This window comes from Salvia splendens, chromosome 10 (genome assembly GCF_004379255.2).
Source record: "Salvia splendens isolate huo1 chromosome 10, SspV2, whole genome shotgun sequence".
NCBI classification, from domain to species: Eukaryota; Viridiplantae; Streptophyta; class Magnoliopsida; order Lamiales; family Lamiaceae; genus Salvia; species Salvia splendens.
In genome coordinates this window covers 19,576,009-19,597,869 of record NC_056041.1, presented here as the reverse complement: position 1 = coordinate 19,597,869, position 21,861 = coordinate 19,576,009, and the positions used below count along the sequence as shown (strand labels likewise).

The window sequence follows — 21,861 nt, the reverse complement described above, 5'->3', positions numbered from 1 at the left end:
AACTAGAACGAAACAGAGCATAGAAACAGAGCATACTTCAAATCGAACATTAAACTAGACAATTAAGCTAAACATCACCAGATCTAATCTACCAGGTCAAGCAAATCAACAATAACAGAAAATTCCATGCAGATCCAAAAGTACGTACTCAGATTTAAACATTAAAGGGGAAATCTACACTAGATCCATCAGATTCAACACCAACAAAACCAGATCTACAACTTCCAACTCCCGATTCAACTCTGAATCAAGCCAACAACCACAAATCAACTCAGATCTCTCCGATCTCAACTTCAAACGAATATTCAATTGCGAAAAGCATCCAAATCAATAAAGTAAACACAAAACATCACAAATCAGAGTGAAAGCGAGAAATGTAACTAGATTAACCATAAAAACGTCGAAGTTAGTCACAAAACAGTCGTCGTACTTCCGGTAAGGAAGTCGTCGAGAGAAAGTACGTGCGGAAAAAGTAAATGATAGTTTCTTCGCCCTTATCAGGACGGTGTTACACTTCCAACAGAACAAACACACCACGCTACACTACCCTGAATCGCCCATGAAACCAATGTGTGAGCTAAGTGAGTGAAGATGAAGAGTGAGCCGAAAACGGCTAAGGAATTTTCTAACTAAAAAGAGAGCTCCTTCTTCAATATTTTTCCTCGTATTTATAGGTGTGGCTCCAATCCCTAGGGCAACGGTCTTTGCGATTTGACGTTTGTGCCCCTGAGGATTTCACTCATTTTCTTCACTTTTTTTCCCTCGTTTTTCCTCTGCCCTGGTAATTGATACCCGTTCCTGGGTCTGGCAGATAATTCACGCATCTAGACTTACAATTATACGTTAGCACCATGGAAAACACAGAATTTAGATCCAAAATAGATGCATGAAACGAGCGTTATCAGCAACTCAGTCTGATGTCCCTAAACATGAGTATTTCTAAGTTTTCTATGTTATGCTCATGACAAGATTTAACTCGGGTTTATTAAAAAGGAAAAAAATAACAAAAACAAACTAATCTAAAACTAACAAAAATAAGCAAAAACAACTAAACTCACGGTCCAACAAACTAATATAAAACTAACAAAAATAAGCAAAAACAACTAAACTCACGGTCCACCACTTCATCCCCCAAACATATTCAAAACTACGTTAAGAATAAGTTTAGAAAGTCGGTAGGGACGTGATTAAACTAAGAAAAAAATTAAACTAAAACAAAATTAAATATGGAAAAAATGATACCATCTCCCAACAAACGCTTGGTTAACGTCTTTAGCTTGACGTTCTTTGAAGCTCATAAGTTAGCCCACGTTCTCGGGACTTCCTTTGGGATGCCTTTTGTACCTACAATTTCGCAATGTGAGCATAGATTGAAGAGAATTGTAGTAGAGTACAATACATAATATGTGGCAATCCCCCCAACTTCAATCATATCAAGGCATAAAATATGCAAATCAAATTATCTACCTTAACATGATCATTTATCATCCCCCATCATATCTCTATCCTCCAATTATGCAAGAATTTTCAACAATAGACCAAGATCAAGCAAAACAATTTAAAGTCTAAAAATGTACAAAATTCATGCAAGATAAAATAGTCTCACAATGCTATGAACATGAACTATGTGTATCAAGCCAAAGTGATATTTAATTTTCACCCACAAAGGTCAAATACACTCAATCACACCCAACATTAATTAATTCCAACAATCCAAAACATACAAATTCGTCATTCCCCATCAAACTCTAATCCAAACTACTAATACATATCAACAACAAGGTCATTCAATGAAAGAATTCAAGTTCAACGCTCAGAAATTACAAGAAGAACATACCTTGTGTTGGTTGACAGTTGAGCACAAGAATAATTGGTAGAATCCAAAGAATTTGATCAAGTAATGTGAATTGAAGAATGTATGTGACTTATGTGGAGAAAATAATATATAAAGAAGGGAATGAGGTTTTTTTTTACAATTAAAAAAACTAAAAGAAAAGAAAAAGGGGAAATTTTAAAAAAATTAAAAAATTAATAAAAATGAATTGAAAAAAACAAACAAGAAAAAAAATTGGAATAAAGCTTAAGTTCTACGGAGTAAAACTACAGCTTTACGGAGGAGGGAAAAAAGACTAAACTAGAAACTTAAAAAAAATTAAACAAAAATCAAAGAGCATAAAAACATATGATACAAAACAGGCGAATGAATGTAGAATTTTAGGATCTAAAAACACAGTCACGAGCTATTCTCCAATCGACTTCTTTGAATGACGGTCTCTAGAGTTATTAAGTCGGTCACAATACTAGATTAAACCCCCTCCCAAGGTGAGAAACCTGTAGATTAGATGTTGAAACCAAAGCCCCCTTTAAATTACTAACATCTAACTCCCAAAAGATCGTTAAGACCAAAGACCTCACATGAAGCCTCAACTCTCCCAAGTTTTATTAAATTAAAGTGTGAATTATCCATTTTCCAAGTCAATTATTTCGTCTCCCGAGTACTCTAATCAACTCTAACATGTATTCAAGAGGTAGCTAATTAATTTAACATAGAAAGCACAAGGATAAATCAAATAACTGCAAGAGCTAACAAGCAAAATCAATCGAATATCTTCACCAAAAATTCAACAAAAGATGTTCTACTCATAGACAAGTAAATACACCATTTAGAGTACTGAGACATGAAAGAAATAGATAAAACCCAAGGTTGAATCTTCAATCTCCAGTCTTCTCTTGCCTGGATCTGTAGAACTCCGCTCGAATGGAAGATGGATGAATTATGTGTGGAATACGGGATGGAAGAAGGTGTAGAGTGGGAGAAGGATCGGAGGCTCTAAGATGAAGATTATGAATTAGGTTAGAGGTATTTATAGGTTGGAAAAATGTTTATTTTTGATAATTTTTGTGGCCTTCAAGGAATGGGAGAGATTTGGGCAATTATTTTCTTCCCTGAAATTTCGCCTAAATTACCGTCAGCTTTGATTGTACTGCGCAATGTTCGTAGAATGGTCATAACTTTCTCCACAGAACTCCGATTAAGACGTGCAAGATATCCATGCGAAGATCTTTCGAAGACGAAGAGAATATTACACAATAATCACTGATTGGACTCCAACACTGCTGGGAAACTAGGCTTGAACTGAAGCTGCTGCACCTTGGCCTTTTTGCACCTTTTTTCTGTCTTTTTCTATCATTTATCAACAAATACGTCAAAACTACCAAATGTATAATATATGCAATTTTAGAAAATAATTTGCATGATTGACATTTAAAACAAGTCAAATCTAGTCCTTAAAAACATGCAAAATTCGTGTTTGTCAGCTAGCTCGCTATTGTCTCATCCCGTTGAGACGAGCTTGAGAGGGATAAGAATTGCGTTGCAGGTACCCTTATAGGGTGTATCTACTGCTCTTTATGTATGAGCACCAGTTATAAGTACTGCTCTCAATTGATTCTTGTTAAGTATTCTTTGCGTCTCATAAAATATATAGAATTAAAAACGGAACAGGTTTTTATGCAAAATCAGTAAAGTAGGAGAAAGTTATAAAAAATGATTAGATTATTGTTATTTGAGAATGAGAATCACTTGATTCGAGAGAAAAACTTACCAAAATTAGAAATAGACTAATTTTGAAAGACAAATCAAAATGATAAAAGATGACTATTTTTAGGACGAATGATGTGGTATTATTTATTTAACTTATATCTTTGAACTTGTTATTAATATTGCTAGTTTATATATTACATAGATTTTGATATTATATGATATACTCTCTCCAATCCATAAGAGTATGTACTATTGATTAAACACGAATTTTAATGTATAATTGGCATAGAAAGTTAGAAAGAAAAAATAATTAAAATATTTTTTAAAACTAAAAGGTGTATATTTTTATGTGTCGAGTAAAAAGGAAAGAGTATATTTAAAATGGAGTATTATTTTATTTGTTTGAAGTTGTAGAGAAAATGAAGTAGGATTTGAGCTTGATGCCATTTCATTAAACTAGACTAGACGAATCACATTCCACCCAACATAGTCCGTACACTTATTTATGAATTTATAGTATCTGACCTTCGCTTGAGGAAGGAACGGATCCCAATCACTCACCTCTATCTGTCACTTTACTTAACTGGCTTGGGCACAAAACTGCTCAAATTCGATAGATTGAAGTTTGGATTTCACCAAAGAGTTCACTTTCTTCGTTGTTTGAGTTTAAAACAGTTGCTCAATACACGGAATCGCTCTGCTCTTTTGTCATCGTAATAGTCTCTGATCTCTCTCACTCTGATGCTTTGCTTGAATCGGCTGTTCGATTCCTCCTTTTTAGTTGCAATTTATATGATTCAGCTTTATTGTTGTTATCTGTTTATTTAGTTATCTGCTCTAATTTGATGTGCGAACTACTTAGAAATGGTTGGTGGTTGAGGATTCGAATGGTGTGAGAGCCCGATTAGTTTCATTTCTTTTGATGCTCTTTCCTGTCTTTTATCCGTTGATAGAAAAACGAGTCTAAATCTCGAGGCAAAGGTGTAACTAAAGAGTGATGGTAGATCCATGTGTGTTAATATAATAATTCAGATTTGTATAGAAGACAATTTTGGGTTACAGAGTTAAGTGAGGGAAACGATGAGGATGTGTATGGATTTCAAATCTATCAAGTTAATGGAAGATAATTCATGCTTCAAGCAATGTGATCTTGATGTATTCTGGAAATTTTGTCCTGTTTGCTTTCCCTCATTATTTGCCATTCTAACAAAAATCATATGTTCAGTTTGATTGATTGCTTCTGAATCATTTGGAATCTTGGTTATCCACATGATATTATCACTACATATTGATTAGTGTAAGCTTATCGCCATTTCTTGATCATTGTCTCTTGATTATCAGTATGATACTTCAAGCTTAGCAAATTGGCTGCTAGTTTTCATACTTGCAGGTTACTTGGATTTCGTTCTATATTAGTGCACAAAGTAGTCTACTCGTATATATGAACTAACACACGACAAAACCATACTTTGTCGGTTTGTCCTCTACATTTCATGAAGATCTGTTCACGACGTGGAAGGGCTAGATTTGCTGTCTCAATGAGTATCTAACTAGTAGTTTTGGACTTACTGAATTGATTACAAGTAATCTTCACTATGAATAAATGTTGGTAAATTATTAAATGATCATTTACAATGGTGTGTCCTTTTCTGAAGGTTACTGATCTAGGATGGCCTTGGTCACGACAGCTGAAGTGTGTGATACAAACCCACAGCTTATAGTGAGTGGTGAGCTACGGGCACTCCATCCAGTTTTCCAGATTTATGGTAGGCGGCAAGTGTTCTCCGGCCCCGTTGTTACACTGAAAGTGTTTGAAGATAATGTTTTGGTACGAGAGTTTCTTGAGGAGAAGGGGAATGGGAGGGTTCTTGTTGTCGATGGAGGTGGTAGTTTGAGATGCGCGATATTGGGTGGTAACCCAGTCGTGCAAGCTCAGAACAATGGATGGGCTGGTATTATAGTCAATGGCTGCATAAGGGATGTGGATGAAATCAATGGTTGTGACATCGGGGTGAGAGCTCTGGCATCACATCCGATAAAAGCTAATAAGAAAGGGGTTGGAGAAAAACACGTTCCTGTGAACATTGCTGGGACCAGAATCTGTGATGGAGAGTGGATGTATGCGGACACTGATGGCATTTTGGTCTCTAAATCAGAGCTGTCGGTTTGACAACATCTCTCTTCTGCTCGATTGTTCGGATATCCTCTTCAGGATTATTCTGATATGCACTGTTTGCTACCGTTTATGATTCTGTTCTCCCAAGTTCATGAGGAACTTATGACCATAGTCTGTACTGTAATATGTATGCTTTTGTTTTGAACTTGCATTATAGTATCCAGTTATCCACTTATGCTATATGCTATTTTACTTTATTCTTGTATTTGATTTTCTTGATTAATAATCATTTCATTTTCGCCCCTCCATGTTATTTTCTTTCCATCCGAATTCGGCCCTGTCTTTGCAGCAGAAAATGAGGCTGATCATCACTATCTCTAAGCTATTTGAACCCTTTTTCTCCTCAAACGGAACACGTATAGTATTAAATTGTATAGTAGAAGATCTAGTGATATAATTTGTGACACCAAAAGAGTTATAATAAATTTGTTAAATCGGCGCGCACAAATTTGTTACGTATATGTAATTTTTTTATATTTAGAAGTGTATTAAATTAATTACATTTTCAACATTTTTTTGGTAATAAAAGTGAATAAGGCCAAAACATTTGACTGTAGGAACTTCAAACAAGTGAATTTTAGGATTTTGATTCATTGACTTTAATGTAATTCAACTCATAAATCCAACATTCAATTATGAGATCACTAATATCACTTAACCCCATTGAAATCGGTGATTACAAATTTGACACTAATGCGACTCATGAGTATTTTAACCCCTAAGTTCTAGGATCCTTCACGCTCTCAACACTAGTCTCAAACATGCTTGATTAAGATTCATATTTGAGAATTCAACAGAATGATCAAACAACCAACTAATAAAAATATAGACAATACTAAAATAAAATTAAACGAAAATCAATCAAATCAAGTCAAGTCTAACTCCTAAGAAAATGTGTCAAATGCGTGCAAAACATCAATGGACCTATGAAAATAGTTCAAGGTAAAAAGGGTATACAATAATTAACTCCAAGGATTGCATCGATCTTGCTAGTAAAGCGAATAATGTAGATTTGTAACATTATTGTCTTGACCACCTGAATGAAAAAAATGTGAAAATAATGTGCTCAAAAGGGTTACTGACCGGTGTGGAAATTGTTAAAGTTGGCTTGTGAGAGCATTGAGTTTTCTAGAAACAAAGAATGGTGAGTTTATCGAGGAAAGACTGAAATTTGATGACATGTACGTTGGAGTTGGTCCATAGTGATCTATGAGGACCAGTGCCTGTGAAGTCTCTAGTAGGCTTAGGGCATCCACAATGGGACGGATGTTCCGGCGGACATCCCGACAGACTTCCCAAAAACACCTTCTGCCACGTCATAAGGACATCCCATTGCACTGTCACGTCATAAGGACATCCCACTACACAATGACGGACATCCCGACGGACATCCACAAAAAACAATAAAAAAATCGGGACGTCCGCCGGACGTCCCGGAAAGCCACGGAACTTCGGTGTCCGCAGCGGACGTCCGTATCCGTATGCATGTTGCCTAATGGCGGATGTCCCGTGCGGACATCCGGCACGGCGGTCCAACGTCTGCCGGGACATCCGCCATTGTGGATGCTCTTAGAGTACTACACGACATTCATCGATGACTCCATTAGAAAGGTATATGAGTTTATTTTTGAAGATTAAATATGATGTATTTGATGCTTTTAGGAAGTGGAAAACCATTACAGATACTAATACGCGATTGAAGATGATGTGTCTTAGGAGTTAGGTTTGGTAAACGAAGAGAATATGAACTTATAAAGTTTAAGACGTTATGAGCTAGGAATGAAATTAGCATGAAGAAGATTGTGAGAGGAACTCAACACTTTATGAAATTGCATAGCATTCAATGAGCGAGTGAGTAATTAGGCTGAAAAGTGAGTTGCCAAATATTTTTCGACCAGTTCCACACAACGACATTTCTAATTGATATAGGTCCATTAGTCCTATTGGAGTTTCGGATACTTGAGGAGGTATGAAGAAAAACATGCATCAGATATGCACTTGTCCTCTAATTTTTTTTATACTTATTAACGGTGGTAAATCGTAGATAGAAACAGACAGAGGTGCTAATATGCAAGCGTGGAAATTTGACATCAATGACGAGTATGTCTCTTTCTCATAAGAGGAAACCATTTTTTAGTCTATAATCTATATGAATGTATCAATTTCGTTTAAAAATAACATCTGAAGTCCTTTAACTTCGATGTAATACAAGTCAGCACTATTTTTTCACTGTTTCAACGAAGATTGTTTAGGGGATTCGTGGAGAGTCCAAGATGTTAGAAGACATAGTTGTATTTGTTGAATGGCACTAGGGTATGTAAGTCGATAGAACTCGCCAAACTTCAGTGGCTGTTACCGCCAAAATATTAATATAGTCAAATCTACCGTTACAACTTCCGAATATTTCAACTCTGTTCTTCTTTCCTCACAAGATGCGCACTCGCTTCCTCGCCGCCTGCCTCTTCCTCATCTCACTCCTGCAAATTGTTCCTCTTTTTCAGCAAATTTTATACACTCTTTCGATGAAATTCCTGTTTTCGGAGTATCTCGCCAAATCGATTAGCTACCGATCGACGACGCTCTCTCAATATTCCTGTGCGATGTTCTCCCTCACTTCGTCGGCGATGCTGGTTTCCATCAACCTCAAATTGACAGCAACAACGAAAGATATGAGGTTAATTAATATATTTTGGTAGCTGGCATTCTCAGTTTTCTGCTTCCTCTCTTTGATTTTGTGATGCGATACGTTGATTTTGGGGTACAATGCATTATCTGAAGATATAGAAGTTATTGACGAAGTTTACCTTTCTCTGTAGATATACGCGCAATTTGTTTTAAATTTTTTGTTCCAAGTCGAACTTAACTTAGTTATTCTCATGAAATTATACACTTCCGTGATCACCTTCATACTCAGATTATATGTAAAACTTATGAAGTGAACTGTTTTAACATATAATCTCCATCTAACAAGGGAAATGAAGATCACGAAATTATTTTTCTCGTTTAACATATAATCTCCATCTAGCCAATTGTCTTTTATCATTCATTAAATTTTGTTCCAAGTGTATCCTTACTATCTTTGGCTGCAACATATGGACTCTCTTGAATTTGCTTGCCTTCACCCGTTAGTTTCATTCATTTATGTTATTTCCTTCTTCTGTTCAGCCTGATGGTCTCTACTTTCATATTACTTCGCATGGTTATCAGATACTCCCCTTAGGAGTCGGTTAGCTTCAATAGTATGGCTCGATATTCAGATGTGGACATTGCTATATACTGTCCCTTAATAATTTGACTACCATTCAGTTCATATATATATATGTAAATATATATTTCCTTTCTCCTTAGAGTGATCATCTTTGTAGAAAGTATAATGTGCGAAAAATCGTCTACTTCAAAACTTTTGGGAACTAACTACGGAAGAGAATAAATGTTAATTATGGCGAGAAATAACTAGACAGGTTGTTTGTATTGTGACATTAATCTTGTTTTTTCTCGTTGTAATTCAGGACAATGATGGAACAGTTCCTTGTACTAAAGGTGGGGAGGAACCTGTAGGGCAATTTGAAATTCCAGAGGTGGATATATCCTTGCTTCTGTCAGTAAGTCGTCTTTCCTATTCTGCAGATATTCATTAATTTTGATGTTCATTTATGATCAATGTATTTGATTCTGAATCACTGTGTACTGTTGATCACGTTTATATATGGACACAGGATATAGCAGTGTCATGGCTGCGACGCATGTTTGATGTTCCTTATTTTTTCGAAATATGAACAAGAGATGAAATTTTTGTGCATTGACGGTTTGATGCACCAACACATCATGGTTCAGGACGTTTTGGAGATAGATGATTTTCTTATTTAAACTGTATCAAATGTTTGATGGTAGTAAAGGTTGACCATAAAACAAAATCTACAGTTAATTGAGAAGTGATATTTATGTAGTATATTTTATTCTCGTTTGTCTTTATGAATATATATTAGTTTTATCAACAAAATGAAAGTTTGAAAATCAAATTAACAGACATATTAATAACCTAAAAAATGCCTTTCTGATTGCACTTGAACCTATTAATTGGATGCATGCATGGATGTGTGTGTGAGTGTTGCTTGTCAGGGTTTAAACCTGATAGATTCGTGTCTACTGTATCCATTCTGTGCATCACTGATAGTGACACTCGGTGAAATCTCTCTATTCTTCTTCCTGTATTGGCAGAAAAGTGCTGTCCATTCCCAAATTGAGCACATGGATATTTTTTCTGTGGTTCCAGATTCTGAATATACAAAGGTAAGTGTCTTAGCTTTATTTTTTCATCTTTATAATGTTAGCCACTGAAATTCTTTAAGAATGAATATTTGTTTCTTTGTCAGCCGCCAGACTTTTCTCAACTTGATTTAAAAAGTTATGCTGCTTGATAAGCTGTTGGTGGTAATTAAAGATTATCTTCTCATACCATTATGTTCGTTTAGGAAGGACAAACTGACAACAATACCATACATAATAAAGATAGTGACATGCATAGATTCATCTAATCTTCAATAAGCAGTATTTTCTTTGAAGTTTTATAGCTATCCTTCTGCTAATTTATTTTTTTTATTCGTACACTTTTTATTCTTAGATTAGATAGTTCTATACATTTTATTTGATTCGTGACTGTTTAACATGCATTTGTAGAAAATAAATTATTTCCTTGTTATGTTTAAAATAGCTGGTTCCTAGTATTCTCCAATTTATGTTTTCTATGAATAATATACGTATTTGTTTTAAGTTCAAAACTGAAATTTGCAGGACCTGTTAAATGATGAATGTCTACTGCATGACCTGGCTGAGACTCACCAATTACTTGATTCAGTTGATCACATAAGTATAGAATACTCAGAGCAAAAGGCTGATTTTGTGGAAGTTGCTGATTCTGTTCAAGGAAAACATCATTCCAATAACATTAAATTTCCTGAATTTGAAGTGGATATGGAAAGTCTGGGTGTTACTGGAAGAGTACTTATGATGGATGAAGTGTTGAGTTTTGAAAATATTGAAAAGAAGGAGGTAACACAAGCAGATGAAGTAATTAGTAAAAACAAAGAGCTTTTGGGTTCTATGGAGTATAACTTGATAACCTATACATTCCATCATTCTGTAAAAATGGATTGCCTTGAAGGAATAAATTTGTCATCACTAGTGGACTGCATAAGCATTATTGAACTGTCACATTGCCAGCAGTACTCAACTCTCTGTGGGAACCCAGATGGCTTTTCAATTATTTCAGTAGATCCAAATCGATTTTGATGAGTTCATGTTTATTGATTTGGAACTGTATAATTTCTGCAAGGTGCTTTCAGATTCAGCAAAGGAGACTGAATATGAAACATGTGAAAATATGTTCGGAGAAGCCATGAACTTTACAAGTTTCAACCTATTGGTTGTTTGCCATGAGCTTACACTTCTGGATGGCACTTTTAAATCACTGCCTGTACCTATTATTTCAGATCATGAAATTTGTAGTTCACTTCATATGCTGATTGAGGATTTATTGTCCCAGTCTGATTGGCAGTCTTCATCAGCATCTGATGGTCTATATCTAGATTGGAATTTTCTTGGAGAAAGTGATTGTGAATCAGCTAAATATTCTCCATGTTGGAAATTGTAGGGGGAGATAGACACTTACAACATTGACATTGATATGTTCTCGAATGATAGTGGAATAATAGTGATCTTGAATTTTATTTTATCAGAAGGCCATTTTAGTAATTCTAGTAAACCAAATGTAGAAAATGATACAGAAGTTTTAGACTCATCTTGTTCTGAAGTCTCTATTCCCCATTCCCCTGGTATAGTAGAGTTAAGTAGCTCGAAGAATCAGGGATATGGAAAAAGAAAAAAGGATGACATCCTACTGAAAATTGGTGTTCAGAATGTTCCGAGTTTTGGTGAATCGATGTCAAGTGATCTTGAGTTTTTTCTCAATCCCCGTAACTATGTTCTCGGAAAAGAAAAAGTACATGCAGATAAGCCAGTTCATACCAAAACTGTGGGTCAAGGATGTATTGTCAGTGGTGATTCTGCTGGTGCTAGTTCTACCACTGTTGTACAGAACATGAGTGTAGAGGAGCGTAAGGTAAGCTTGTCTGCTAATATATTAGTAGTACTACTGATTGATTATTTGGGACTGGAAAATCCCTAGTAATTTATTTACTGGTCCTGCTGGGAAAATTCTTTAATTCTAGTGATAAACATCATCTCATTGAGATTTCAATGTTTTAATTAAATGTTTCTAATAACAATTATTGTAGTGGGTGTTTGGCATTATTATCGTGATTTCAGTCTTTTGTGATCGTTAACAATTCACTTACTTTAAAGAATTTGTTCTCTATGTTGTCTAAATGTTATTTTTATTGGAACTCTGTATCAGCAAAGAAATTTGGGTTTTGCATCAGCTCTGGAGGGGTGTAAACCGAAGTTGGAAGAGCTATTAAATATTGTACCTGTCAAGAAAACCCTTGGAAGTGAACCCATGGAAGCTGTAAATGATGCTGAAGTCTGCAATATGATGCCTGTTCAATCCATGCCAGTGGGTTCAGAATCAAAGCAAAATCATTCTTGCTGTCTTGCATGCCTTTTAGCCCCCACACAGTTGTAATAGTGAACACCAGAAATTTCAATTTCAATGAAGAAATGGTAATTTCCAGGAGAACCACATACCGGAGGATTCTTGAAATGGAGCAAGAAGGAGCACAAGTTGTAGAACGCGATATAGGTCTTCCAGTTGATGTAATTGTAAGTTCAGAAGTTTGTCTCACTTGGTATGACTGCAAAAATATTGGAAAGAAAGTTTCAGCGCCAGACGAGGCCTTTTCAAGCTTGCCCTTATGCGTTGCGTTGAAAGTGTTGCAGCAAGTATTTTGACATCCTTGAGTTTTGCTTTCAGTTGCTGAATCCTGGTAATTACAACTGAAAGTTATAAGATCATAAAAGATTTGTTTCTGCCTTTCTTATTTATTCTAATTCTTTGGTCATTTATATACCTCCTTTGGTGGTGAGTACGGACAAAAGTCACTTTCTTTTGGGATGCTTGTTTAGAAGAGCACACATGAGAAAAATTATGACACTAACTTCATTACCATCATCACTAGTAAAGAAAGTTGCTCATTCAGCTTTTTATAATCATTTCAATTTTGCTTATACTGTGTTTTACAAACTCCAAAAAATATATTTTTCTACTGTCTTATAGCCATCATTGGAGTGCTTTTGGACTTAAATATATTAGGAAGAATATAATCTGATTGTTGGAATGGAAGGGTTTAAGAAGAGTTGCAATGTTCTGGAAGCAGGTTTTGCAATACTGTTCTTTGTTCACACTAGGTCTGGCCAAATCTTCACTGAAACTCAGTACTATTTTTTTAGCATGTCCATGACAGGGTGCTTCATTTAATCATTGCAGATATTTGAAGGAGAAAGCAATTTTCTCGGCAGCATTATGGAATCATCAGATGAACTCTATGCTGCAGCAGCAAGCTTAGGAATCGACATACAGCTCTTTTGCTCGTATTCAGATGAGATGACTGAAGAAATTGTATTGTCCTGCATCAATACTGCAGCAAAGTTGAAAACGGGTCTCTATCCGAAAGTGTCCAACTCAGAAAGCCTAGCAGAATCGTTTCTTACTGCTTTTCCTTCAATTAATCCTCTCTCAGCTCATGCAATATTGTCCTCAGATATTCGACTTGGCAGCTTTCTGGGATCATTGGATGTGTCCAGAATGTGCACCCTTCAGAATTATCATATTCCTGATGAAAGCCTAGCTTTGCTGAGTGCAGCAAGCAGATATGGAGAGCGGGAAGATTCTAAATCAGGAATAACAGACTGTTCCTCCTCATTATCACTTCCAGACTTGGGAAATGCTCAATTTAAAAGTGAATCTGAGAGGAAGAAACCTAAATACACACACAACCTTAATATCGATCCGCCTTCAAATGACTTATTTCCGGTGGATCTAGCAAAGTCACTTCCTGATTTTGAACACGATTTCCCTAAATTATCTGTCTCAGGTGATTCCTGGCTGTCAAGAAGGGCTGGGATATCTACAGCGGAGGAATTCAGTTTATCTTTCAATGAAAAATCACTGTTTCATGATCGGGATATTGATCTTGACATGATGAGGTCTTCTGCTGCTGGCACAATGAAGTCTGTTGATAAATCAAGCCTTCATGACTTCCCGTTGGCAAAAGATCATCAAATATTTGATAAGAGTGAAAAGGCCTGGGTGCCTCCAGTTGACCGAGATCGCAGTCCAGGATGGAGATCAGCCACAACGATAAACAATGACTTGAGCAGACAAACTGTGAAGCTAAATGGAATTCGGCAGGGTGATTCTACTGGGGAAGTTATCAATTTAGAGGATAGTCCAGCATTTGGAGAAGATTTGTTTATTGCAACCTGCATTAGCTTTTCACCTACTCTGTTTGACATTGAGAAAGAATATGCTGCAAGAAACTCTGGAATGAACAAATGGCCTTCCAGTGCAACCAATCTTCCCAAATTTGCTAATCCTACTGAGTTTCGGGATGGCTCTGGTGCTTGGGTTTTTACAAATGATAAGAGACATATCTCAAGGGATGAAATCAGACCTAATGATATCATTAATAGGAAAAACATTTCTATGATGAAACACAAAGAGGTCATGGAAGAGGATATAATGGAAAGAAATTCACAAAATCCCTACAAGTATATTCAACGAAAGGGAAGTTTTGATAGCACACCATTCTCAAAAGCTCTTCACTCCACTCAACCTCAAAGATCACCCTGGACAATTGAATTCCTTAACAGAGTAAGGGAAAAGAGTAGAATGCACAAGCAACCTGTTTCATATGACTTACCCTCTCCATATCTGAGTTCCTCTGGGAACACATCCAAAGTTACTAAAAGAAGAAGTCCTTCAATTCTTGAATTCTACAAGTATGAGGGGGGTGGCACCCCACAGAAAATAGTTCAAGAGAAGAGACTGAATAGATTTTCAAAAGCAACAACAAACTCATTGAAGACTAAGAGGGCTGCTACTTCATGTCCTTTGTCAACTCCAGTTGATAAGAAAGCAAGACAGGTATAACAATGAAATCCTTTGTGCTAATTTGGATTTATTTTGTGCATCGTAACTAGTACTTAATTAACTGGAGATACTATCTTTCTCGAAATATGGAACTGCTGGGCCAAGTAAGCTCATTTGGAGGGATAATGATAACCAAGCCTCACAAAGAAAACCATAGCATCAAGCATGGACTCTGTAGATTTTACAAAAACTAAAGGTTTTGTTGGCTTTAATGTTGATTATGGTGATGTTGAATCTATTCGACGACTTGAGTATACTTACTAGCCTCCACATTGCACCACATCATCTCAAAAGGATTTGATTAAGTATATATAGGTTATACATTTTTTGCATTTTTTCGAATAGTTGGTGTTGGGAATTGGGATCATCCATCTATTTTGTTTGATTATGAGAGCAGTATATAACTATGATATATGTTCTGTAAATGTAGTATCAAAAGTTTTCAACTAAGGATTCATCGATATCTTGTCAACTGTCTAACATCATTATCCAATTATAACCAGAGGCTGGAAGGCATAAATGGTTTGTGGATTTTACTATCCCAGAACCGTAAGTGCTATTCTGCTTATCACCATCAAGTTGCTGCTCCTTGACCTTTTTTATATCAACATTATCTCCACTAGTTCTATTTTTATTTGTGGCTGGGTTTTTCCATAGTTATAGTGTATGGAGCTTATAATAGAGTCCCAATACAAGGTTTATTTGCCTTTTGGTTTGTTATTGTTTTAATCATTACAAGGATCCCGTCAGAAAACTAAAAATAACACTGCAATTGTATATTATAAAAAGAAAAAGACTGAAGAACTGGTTTTTATTGCTATTGACTCTGAAGGAGACGAAACAAGCAGCAAATTGGGCTTTATGATGTGGGAAATTGTTGATGTACATATCATATGCCTAAATGACCTGTAGTTGGGTTTCACCATTATTCCAGTAAACTAGTTTTTCTTTCCATTTTTCATATTACGGAGGGCCATAACAAGTTGTTGTCGTTCACCTTCTACCTCTGCAAATCTGAGACTTATTTCTGAATATCTGTCATGCATTTCCTTCAACTCTTCCTCCATGCTTTTGTTTCTATCTTTCAATGATGCTACTTCACCTAACAAGCTGGAGACATCACATCCACCATTGGATTGGCCACTAGTTCGCGATGGAATAGTTTCCTGTAGCCAAAGTAAACACTCTCATTACAATCAGATAAATGGATGCAAAAGAACTATATGAAGAAGACGACGCTTTCCAAACTTGTGACATCGACAATATATGATTGCGCATGGTATTTTCTTGTCTGTTTTTTACTTTTTTGCTGGAACTATGACTAGGGTTTGTGTTTCCTTTCACTTGTGATACAGTGGAACTTCCTGTCATCCATCTTTTTCATTTTATTACGAATATTGTCTACACTGCAAAATTTCAGCCTATAGATGCCATGCTATGTCTAGGATATTGAACTGAAGTTCTCTTGTTTCCTCAAAACATGATTTATTATACTCCCTCCGTTCCATAGTAATGGAGGCGTTTTTTTTTTGCACGGAGATTAAGAAAAATTGTATTAGGTGAGTTAAGTAAAGGGAGAATAAAGTGGAAAATGAAAAAGGTAGGAGATGAAGATAGAATAAAGTAAGAGAGAGTAAAGTAGGCGTGGAGAAATGTGTTGACTTTTACTAAAAAGGGAAATGACTCTATTATTATGGAACGTACTAAAATGACAAAATGACTATTACTATGGAACGGAGGGAGTACTGTTTTGGTGTTCATACCAACCTGTTCTAATTGTTCTGAAAAGGAGTCAGTTGAATTTACCTGATCTTTCCTGATTTCTGTGGTATTGCATTTAAGATTCTGTTCCTTCGCTGGAGACTTTATGCAATTTTCAAGTGTAACCTTTTCCAGTTCCTGTCAAATTAACCACTGTTAGTACTCTGGCTGCAAGAAATACAAAATAATTGCTATTTATCTTTGTTGAAGGATTTCAGGGAAGGAGAATGCTGTAGTAAATTACAGAGGCTTTTTCATTCCTTTCTAGCAATTCTGATTCACGCTCATGGTATTTTATGAAGTATTGAATCAGAATATATACTGTTTAGAATGTAATGACACATGGTATATTCATGTTATCTTCTAACACAGATATGAAATCTTGATGACTGATATCTTTATTAATTGCTCTAACAAATATCCATAGGGTATTACAATTTATAAGTCATCAGGATTTGCCATTGTCAAAAGAAAAATACGAATACAATTTGACAAACAGTTCTCATTCTAAACAACCTTTATATGCTGACTTTGTTTGGTTTAATATATATGATGTCACTACTGAAATTTCTTTAAAAGATGTGAAAGAGCTTCAAACTCATTCGAGTTGAGTAAGCTAATGTTTCAGAGTAGTGTCAGAGCATATCAAGAAATGCTTTTGATGTTATTGCACTCATTATATATAATTCTATTCAATGATTTTTTTGGAAATATAGCCTGGTACTAACCTTTTCCTTTTTCCGTAAGTTTCCTTGTAATTTTGACATCTCTTTCTTTAGGCCTTCTTTCTCCTGTTCTAGTTCAAGCAGATGACTTTTGGCTTCGTTATTCGTTATTCTCAGCTTCTTCACTTGTAATAGCAAGTTATCTTCTTTGGTTTTCTTCTGCTGTATTTGAGACTTCATGGAGACATTTTCATACTTGAATTTTTCTGCTTCCTTCCTCACTGCATCTAGTTGTCTCTCCAGATTTTCGTTTTCTGATTTCCATCTTTGGAGTGTTTCTGATTCTTTTGTAGCTGTTTTCTGATATGATTTGCCACCAGAAATTGTTTCATTTTCTTCTGAGTGCTCTCTTATTGTTCTTTCATGTTTGTCTCTAATCATGTGAAGTTCTTCTTTGGCTTTCTGGAGCAATCCTTCTAAAGCTTCATTTTTCTGGCGCAGATCATTAGCTTCAACAACTGCTTTATGGGCTAGTTTCTCATTCTCCTCTATTTTTAGTGACATCTCAGAAGAAATCTGTTTGAAGTCCTCCTGAAGTCGCTCAGTCGCATCTGCATTGGTCAACCTCATTTTCCTCAAGGCATCTTCAGCTTGTATGGCCCTGTGCTCCTGCTCAACTTTCAACTCAGTTACTGCTTCCAAATCTTCCTGAAAAATTTGTGCCTGCATTTCCAGTTCCTTCTGCAGGTTCTCAACCTGGAACTCGACCTCATCAATAATATTCAGGGACTCTGAGTATTGACGTGCTTGCCTTTTGCTTTCCATCTCCAAGCTTGCTATCTGGAGTTTGAGTTTCTTCTCTGCAGCCAAGCGTTCAGCATAACTTTGCTCAAGTTCCATCTTTTCTGTTTTGCTTTGCTCGAATTTGGAGCTTATATCCTTGTTTTCTGCCTCTAAACTGTCGTAATCCTCAGTAAGCCTCTCAAGTTGCACTTTTATCTCTGTATTCTCTTTCTTGAGAGCTTCAATTTCGGAATGGAGAGTCCTAATTTCCTTCTTTAACATTTCTACATCTTCAACATGTCCATGCTTCCTCTCCAGGTCTTCTAGTTCATCAGTTTCTTCATTATGACCTATCTTCATTTTAGGTGATGCTGCAATACCCTCTGCACCAGAGTGGAGGGCTTTAATTTTGCTTGAAAGTCTAGATATTTCTGCATTTTTTTGTTCCAATTTTTTGGTAAGATCTCTCATGGCGAGAACAAATTCAGAATTTGAATCTTCTGTCTTCTGTAGATGCAATTTCAACTTTTTGTTTAGTTGTTTCTCACGCTGAAGTTCTTGCTTGATCTTTTCAAGCGAAGCATTCATATTTTCAGTCTCTTTTGGGGTATGACTTGAAAATCCATCCTCACACACTGAGACCTTGAGTCGCTCACATTCTGCTTTAAGAGTGTCTCTCATCTCCTTTAGGTAGTCAATTTGCTCAGATAATTGCTGTCCTCTCTTGGTTTCCTTCATTATTTGCTTGCGTAGAGATTGCACTTCTAAATCTGAAAGTTCTGCCTTCCTCTCCAACACTTTCATGTGATTTGCCCTTGAGGTTCCTTTCACTCCATCTCTTGATCGGGCATCATTATAATCTGATTCCGCATCTCCAAAGCTTCCATAATGTTCGTCGTGCAGTGATGTTGCTTCACTCAAATCATCACTCTATAGGAGAGGGAAAAATGAAAAAGGAAAGAGTTCTTGTTAATGCTATGAATCATAACATACTTCAGTCATTTTTAGTTTCTGAATCGTTCTGTACCAACAGAGTTCATTAGATGAAACTAAAACCAGGGAGGTTACATGGAGATCTTACTTCCGGAGATTTTGGGGCATCAGCATCCATATTTGGATCACATGATTCCTCTACTGGGGTTTCGCTATCTTCGTCATATCTGAGAAAAATCATTCGATAAATGCTTTTCTGTTAAACTTCTGAGGGCCATATTCAGCAAAATTATAACATCAAATATAATGATTATCCTTGTTATGACTTCACCTTGAATCAGGACATCCTTTCATGTTCTGAACTGTGACCTGAATTGTAAAATTTATGTTAGGGCTATCAGCATAGTTTATGTAAGTCAGAAATGATTGATGCTATACAAGAGATGGAGCAGACTAACGTGCAACACTGCACCAGATTTTGAAGTCTGTAGAGGGAGAGTTAAATTCACTGGTTTGGTAGCATCTGCTAGATCTGCAAAATCAATTGAGACTTCTCCGAGAAACCCCGATTTTGAGGACCCCTGTAAGTACCCCCCAAACATAATGTCATTTTTAGTTTAGGGGCCATTCATGACTAAAAACTGCCTTTTTTTTATTCACAATTTGTGAATTGTAATCTTGAGTGAAGATGGAGAAGAGTGTCACTTACTGTTGACACAATCACATAGTAGAATTTTTCTCTGATTCTTCCTGATTTGATCTCCTTGATTAGCTTTACAGTTTCGTATACAGGATTTTCCCAGGTGCAGGTTCCTTCAACAATTGGTGATTTTGATAATCTGACTGTAGGCTTTCCTACATCTACTGGAACCAGAGAAATCATGAGGCTTTTTGATTTGAGCTGCGGTACCTGCCATTATTTCAATACATAAGCCAAATCATGGGTGAGATGGGTATCCTTTCCAAAATCTTGAATTCATGAGTAATATCTTTAGTATCATGATGTCTATGTTAGGTGCCCATTTTCGTATTGGTGGCATTTTACCACAAGCACAAGGGATTTCAAACTCATATACGTAGTTGTATTTTTTGCAGAGAGGAATGAGGGCATAATCATCATTGTTCAAGATCTTCTCCGAATATAAATCTTGTAAGTTACCAAAGACACTTGTAGTATCAAAGTTTAATAGACAGCACTTGTTTTGTGCATCAACAATGTTGAGTTGACATACCTGTGTTGCCTGAAACTGCATCTTGAAGACTGCTTTGATCTTTTTCTCGCTTCGCTTGAACATCTTTCCTGCACCAAAATTCGGGAGGAGCTGCAGTGTTGTATGTAGGTAGTATCAGGTAATAGTCTAAATGATTGGGTGGTTAGATAAACTAGATTATCAAGATTCCTTGTTTTTTATATGGTGCAAAGAAGTAGTAACAATAAGGTTACAAACGGATAGTTTCTGGGTTTTGACTTTTGGAGTAAGATCGTAGGAGATTTGTTTCCTTCACTACATGTGGTACCAGGAAACAGGCTGCCATTTCACTATATTTCTATTACTCCTTATTCTAGAATATTATACTTAATCAAGTAGTGGCTGTCATGAATTAGTTAATGTATTTTCTACTTTCTTGGTTAGTGGACTAACTAATGTGTTTATGCAAGAGAGGGAGAGGGAGAGGGAGAATGTGGGTAACATAGGAAGACTTGATATTGTGAATCTTCTATATTGTAAAAAAAATGGAATTACAGTGGATCGGTCAGAGAATAATAATAAGAATGGAGGATCCAAGTAACTTGCAGCTTTACATGATGCAAATTGTGCCAGGCTTGTCACTTGGGAAAGTATGTCGCTCTCTTTTGCCTGTCGCTTTTATCATTTCTTTTTCTTTTGTTTGGAGGAATAAAGCCCTACAACCACCATACATTCATCAATTTTCTTTCTGTATATGTACCTTCGAATAAATGATACAATTATCATTGAGTGATGTGTTTGCTTGGAAATAATTTGTGACGGTTCAACGTGGTAATTTTGGTTTGTCTTTTGTCGTAATAGATCTATACGGATGTACTTCTTATCCGGTTATGTATGATTGTAGTGAAGTTGTGAAGAGTGTTTGAACTTCGGTCATATCAGTAGGTGAGTCATATGTGTTCAATTTGTCATATGAGTACAACATTTTAATTGAGGTTCTCGTTCACAATGGATGATAATGAATACTCCTATTTACAAATAGTCTAGTAGTAAAATTAGGTACATATTTTTCTACTTGACAAATCTGCCCTATCTGGCCAAATGGAAGCTATCTTCTAGAATATAGTAATCTTTTACCAGCTAACTAAATCAATCATGCAATAGCTATAATTCGTTAGTTATTGGATTTTAATTGAGATGGGTCTTAGTTGGGTATGTGTCATGTTGCATTTGCTAAGGTTCTTTGTACACGAGAAAGAAGCCGTGACAATTTTCGTCATTTATTATGGTGCTTTAAATGAAGAATGTGAGTATGATTTATGATTCGGTTTGGTGCCGTTTGGAACTTGTGAGAGATACACCCTTACAAAATAATTGAGCATCTCTAATAAGCTTTATTATATTGGTAATAAGTGGGCATCAATTGGTGGATGAAAGCTGTGCTTGGGAGGGGTCACGCAATTAAATTTGATAAATAAAAAGTGGGGTCATCTTAATATGAGTCCCATATTGTTCCTTAGAGCATCTCCAATGGCGGACGTCCGGTCGGACATCAGCGAAGGGCGACCGGGACGTCCGCCATTGTAACGAAGCAACTCGGATACGGACGTCCGGGCGACGGGCGGGCGGACGTCCGCCATTGTGGCGTGGGTCGGACGTCCGGTATTAATTTTTTTTTTAAACTCTATATATACGGCTCGTTG

The 21,861-nt window shown here is 36.2% G+C and overlaps 3 protein-coding genes across 4 annotated transcripts; 2 read left to right on the top strand and 1 right to left on the bottom strand.

The window, feature by feature from the left end:
* The first annotated feature begins 4,006 nt into the window (after nt 1-4,006).
* On the top strand, nt 4,007-5,925 carry LOC121752479 (putative 4-hydroxy-4-methyl-2-oxoglutarate aldolase 2). The gene is made up of 2 exons (XM_042147578.1): nt 4,007-4,257; nt 5,200-5,925. Exon 2 carries the CDS (start codon nt 5,214-5,216, stop codon nt 5,712-5,714), a length of 501 nt encoding a protein of 166 aa, XP_042003512.1. The 5' UTR covers nt 4,007-4,257; nt 5,200-5,213; the 3' UTR covers nt 5,715-5,925.
* Nucleotides 5,926-12,534: 6,609 nt separating this feature from the next.
* On the top strand, nt 12,535-19,462 carry LOC121751898 (protein SHORTAGE IN CHIASMATA 1-like). 2 transcript variants are annotated; one of them, XM_042146711.1, is made up of 4 exons: nt 12,613-12,661; nt 13,030-13,082; nt 13,162-14,820; nt 19,361-19,462. In XM_042146711.1, the coding sequence occupies exons 3-4, from the start codon at nt 13,198-13,200 to the stop codon at nt 19,448-19,450; spliced, it is 1,713 nt and encodes a 570-aa protein (XP_042002645.1). In that variant the 5' UTR covers nt 12,613-12,661; nt 13,030-13,082; nt 13,162-13,197; the 3' UTR covers nt 19,451-19,462. The 2 variants fall into 2 exon arrangements, with proteins under 2 accessions (XP_042002644.1, XP_042002645.1); XM_042146710.1 differs by lacking the exon at nt 13,030-13,082 and having other exon boundaries at nt 12,535-12,661.
* LOC121751897 (rho-associated protein kinase 2-like) lies at nt 15,609-20,857 on the bottom strand. Its single transcript, XM_042146709.1, has 8 exons — nt 20,201-20,857; nt 19,678-19,878; nt 19,427-19,549; nt 19,300-19,337; nt 19,117-19,195; nt 17,316-18,965; nt 16,633-16,725; nt 15,609-15,992 (listed from the first exon to the last, which is right to left on the bottom strand). The coding sequence occupies exons 1-8, from the start codon at nt 20,261-20,263 to the stop codon at nt 15,765-15,767; spliced, it is 2,475 nt and encodes an 824-aa protein (XP_042002643.1). The 5' UTR covers nt 20,264-20,857; the 3' UTR covers nt 15,609-15,764.
* Nucleotides 20,858-21,861: the final 1,004 nt, after the last annotated feature.

What these genes read in the sequence shown, in the direction of transcription:
- LOC121751898 (XM_042146710.1), top strand. Translation starts at nt 13,198, where the DNA reads ATGGAATCATCAGATGAACTCTATGCTGCAGCAGCAAGCTTAGGAATC. An exon ending in TTGATAAGAAAGCAAGACAG is followed by an intron (nt 14,821 to 19,360) that starts GTATAACAATGA and finishes AATTTATGTTAG; the next exon opens with GGCTATCAGCATAGTTTATG.
- LOC121751897 (XM_042146709.1), bottom strand. Translation starts at nt 20,263, where the DNA reads ATGTTCAAGCGAAGCGAGAAAAAGATCAAAGCAGTCTTCAAGATGCAG. An exon ending in ACTATGTGATTGTGTCAACA is followed by an intron (nt 19,550 to 19,677) that starts GTAAGTGACACT and finishes GGGTACTTACAG; the next exon opens with GGGTCCTCAAAATCGGGGTT. An exon ending in AAAGGATGTCCTGATTCAAG is followed by an intron (nt 19,196 to 19,299) that starts GTGAAGTCATAA and finishes GATTTTTCTCAG; the next exon opens with ATATGACGAAGATAGCGAAA.
- LOC121752479 (XM_042147578.1), top strand. Translation starts at nt 5,214, where the DNA reads ATGGCCTTGGTCACGACAGCTGAAGTGTGTGATACAAACCCACAGCTT.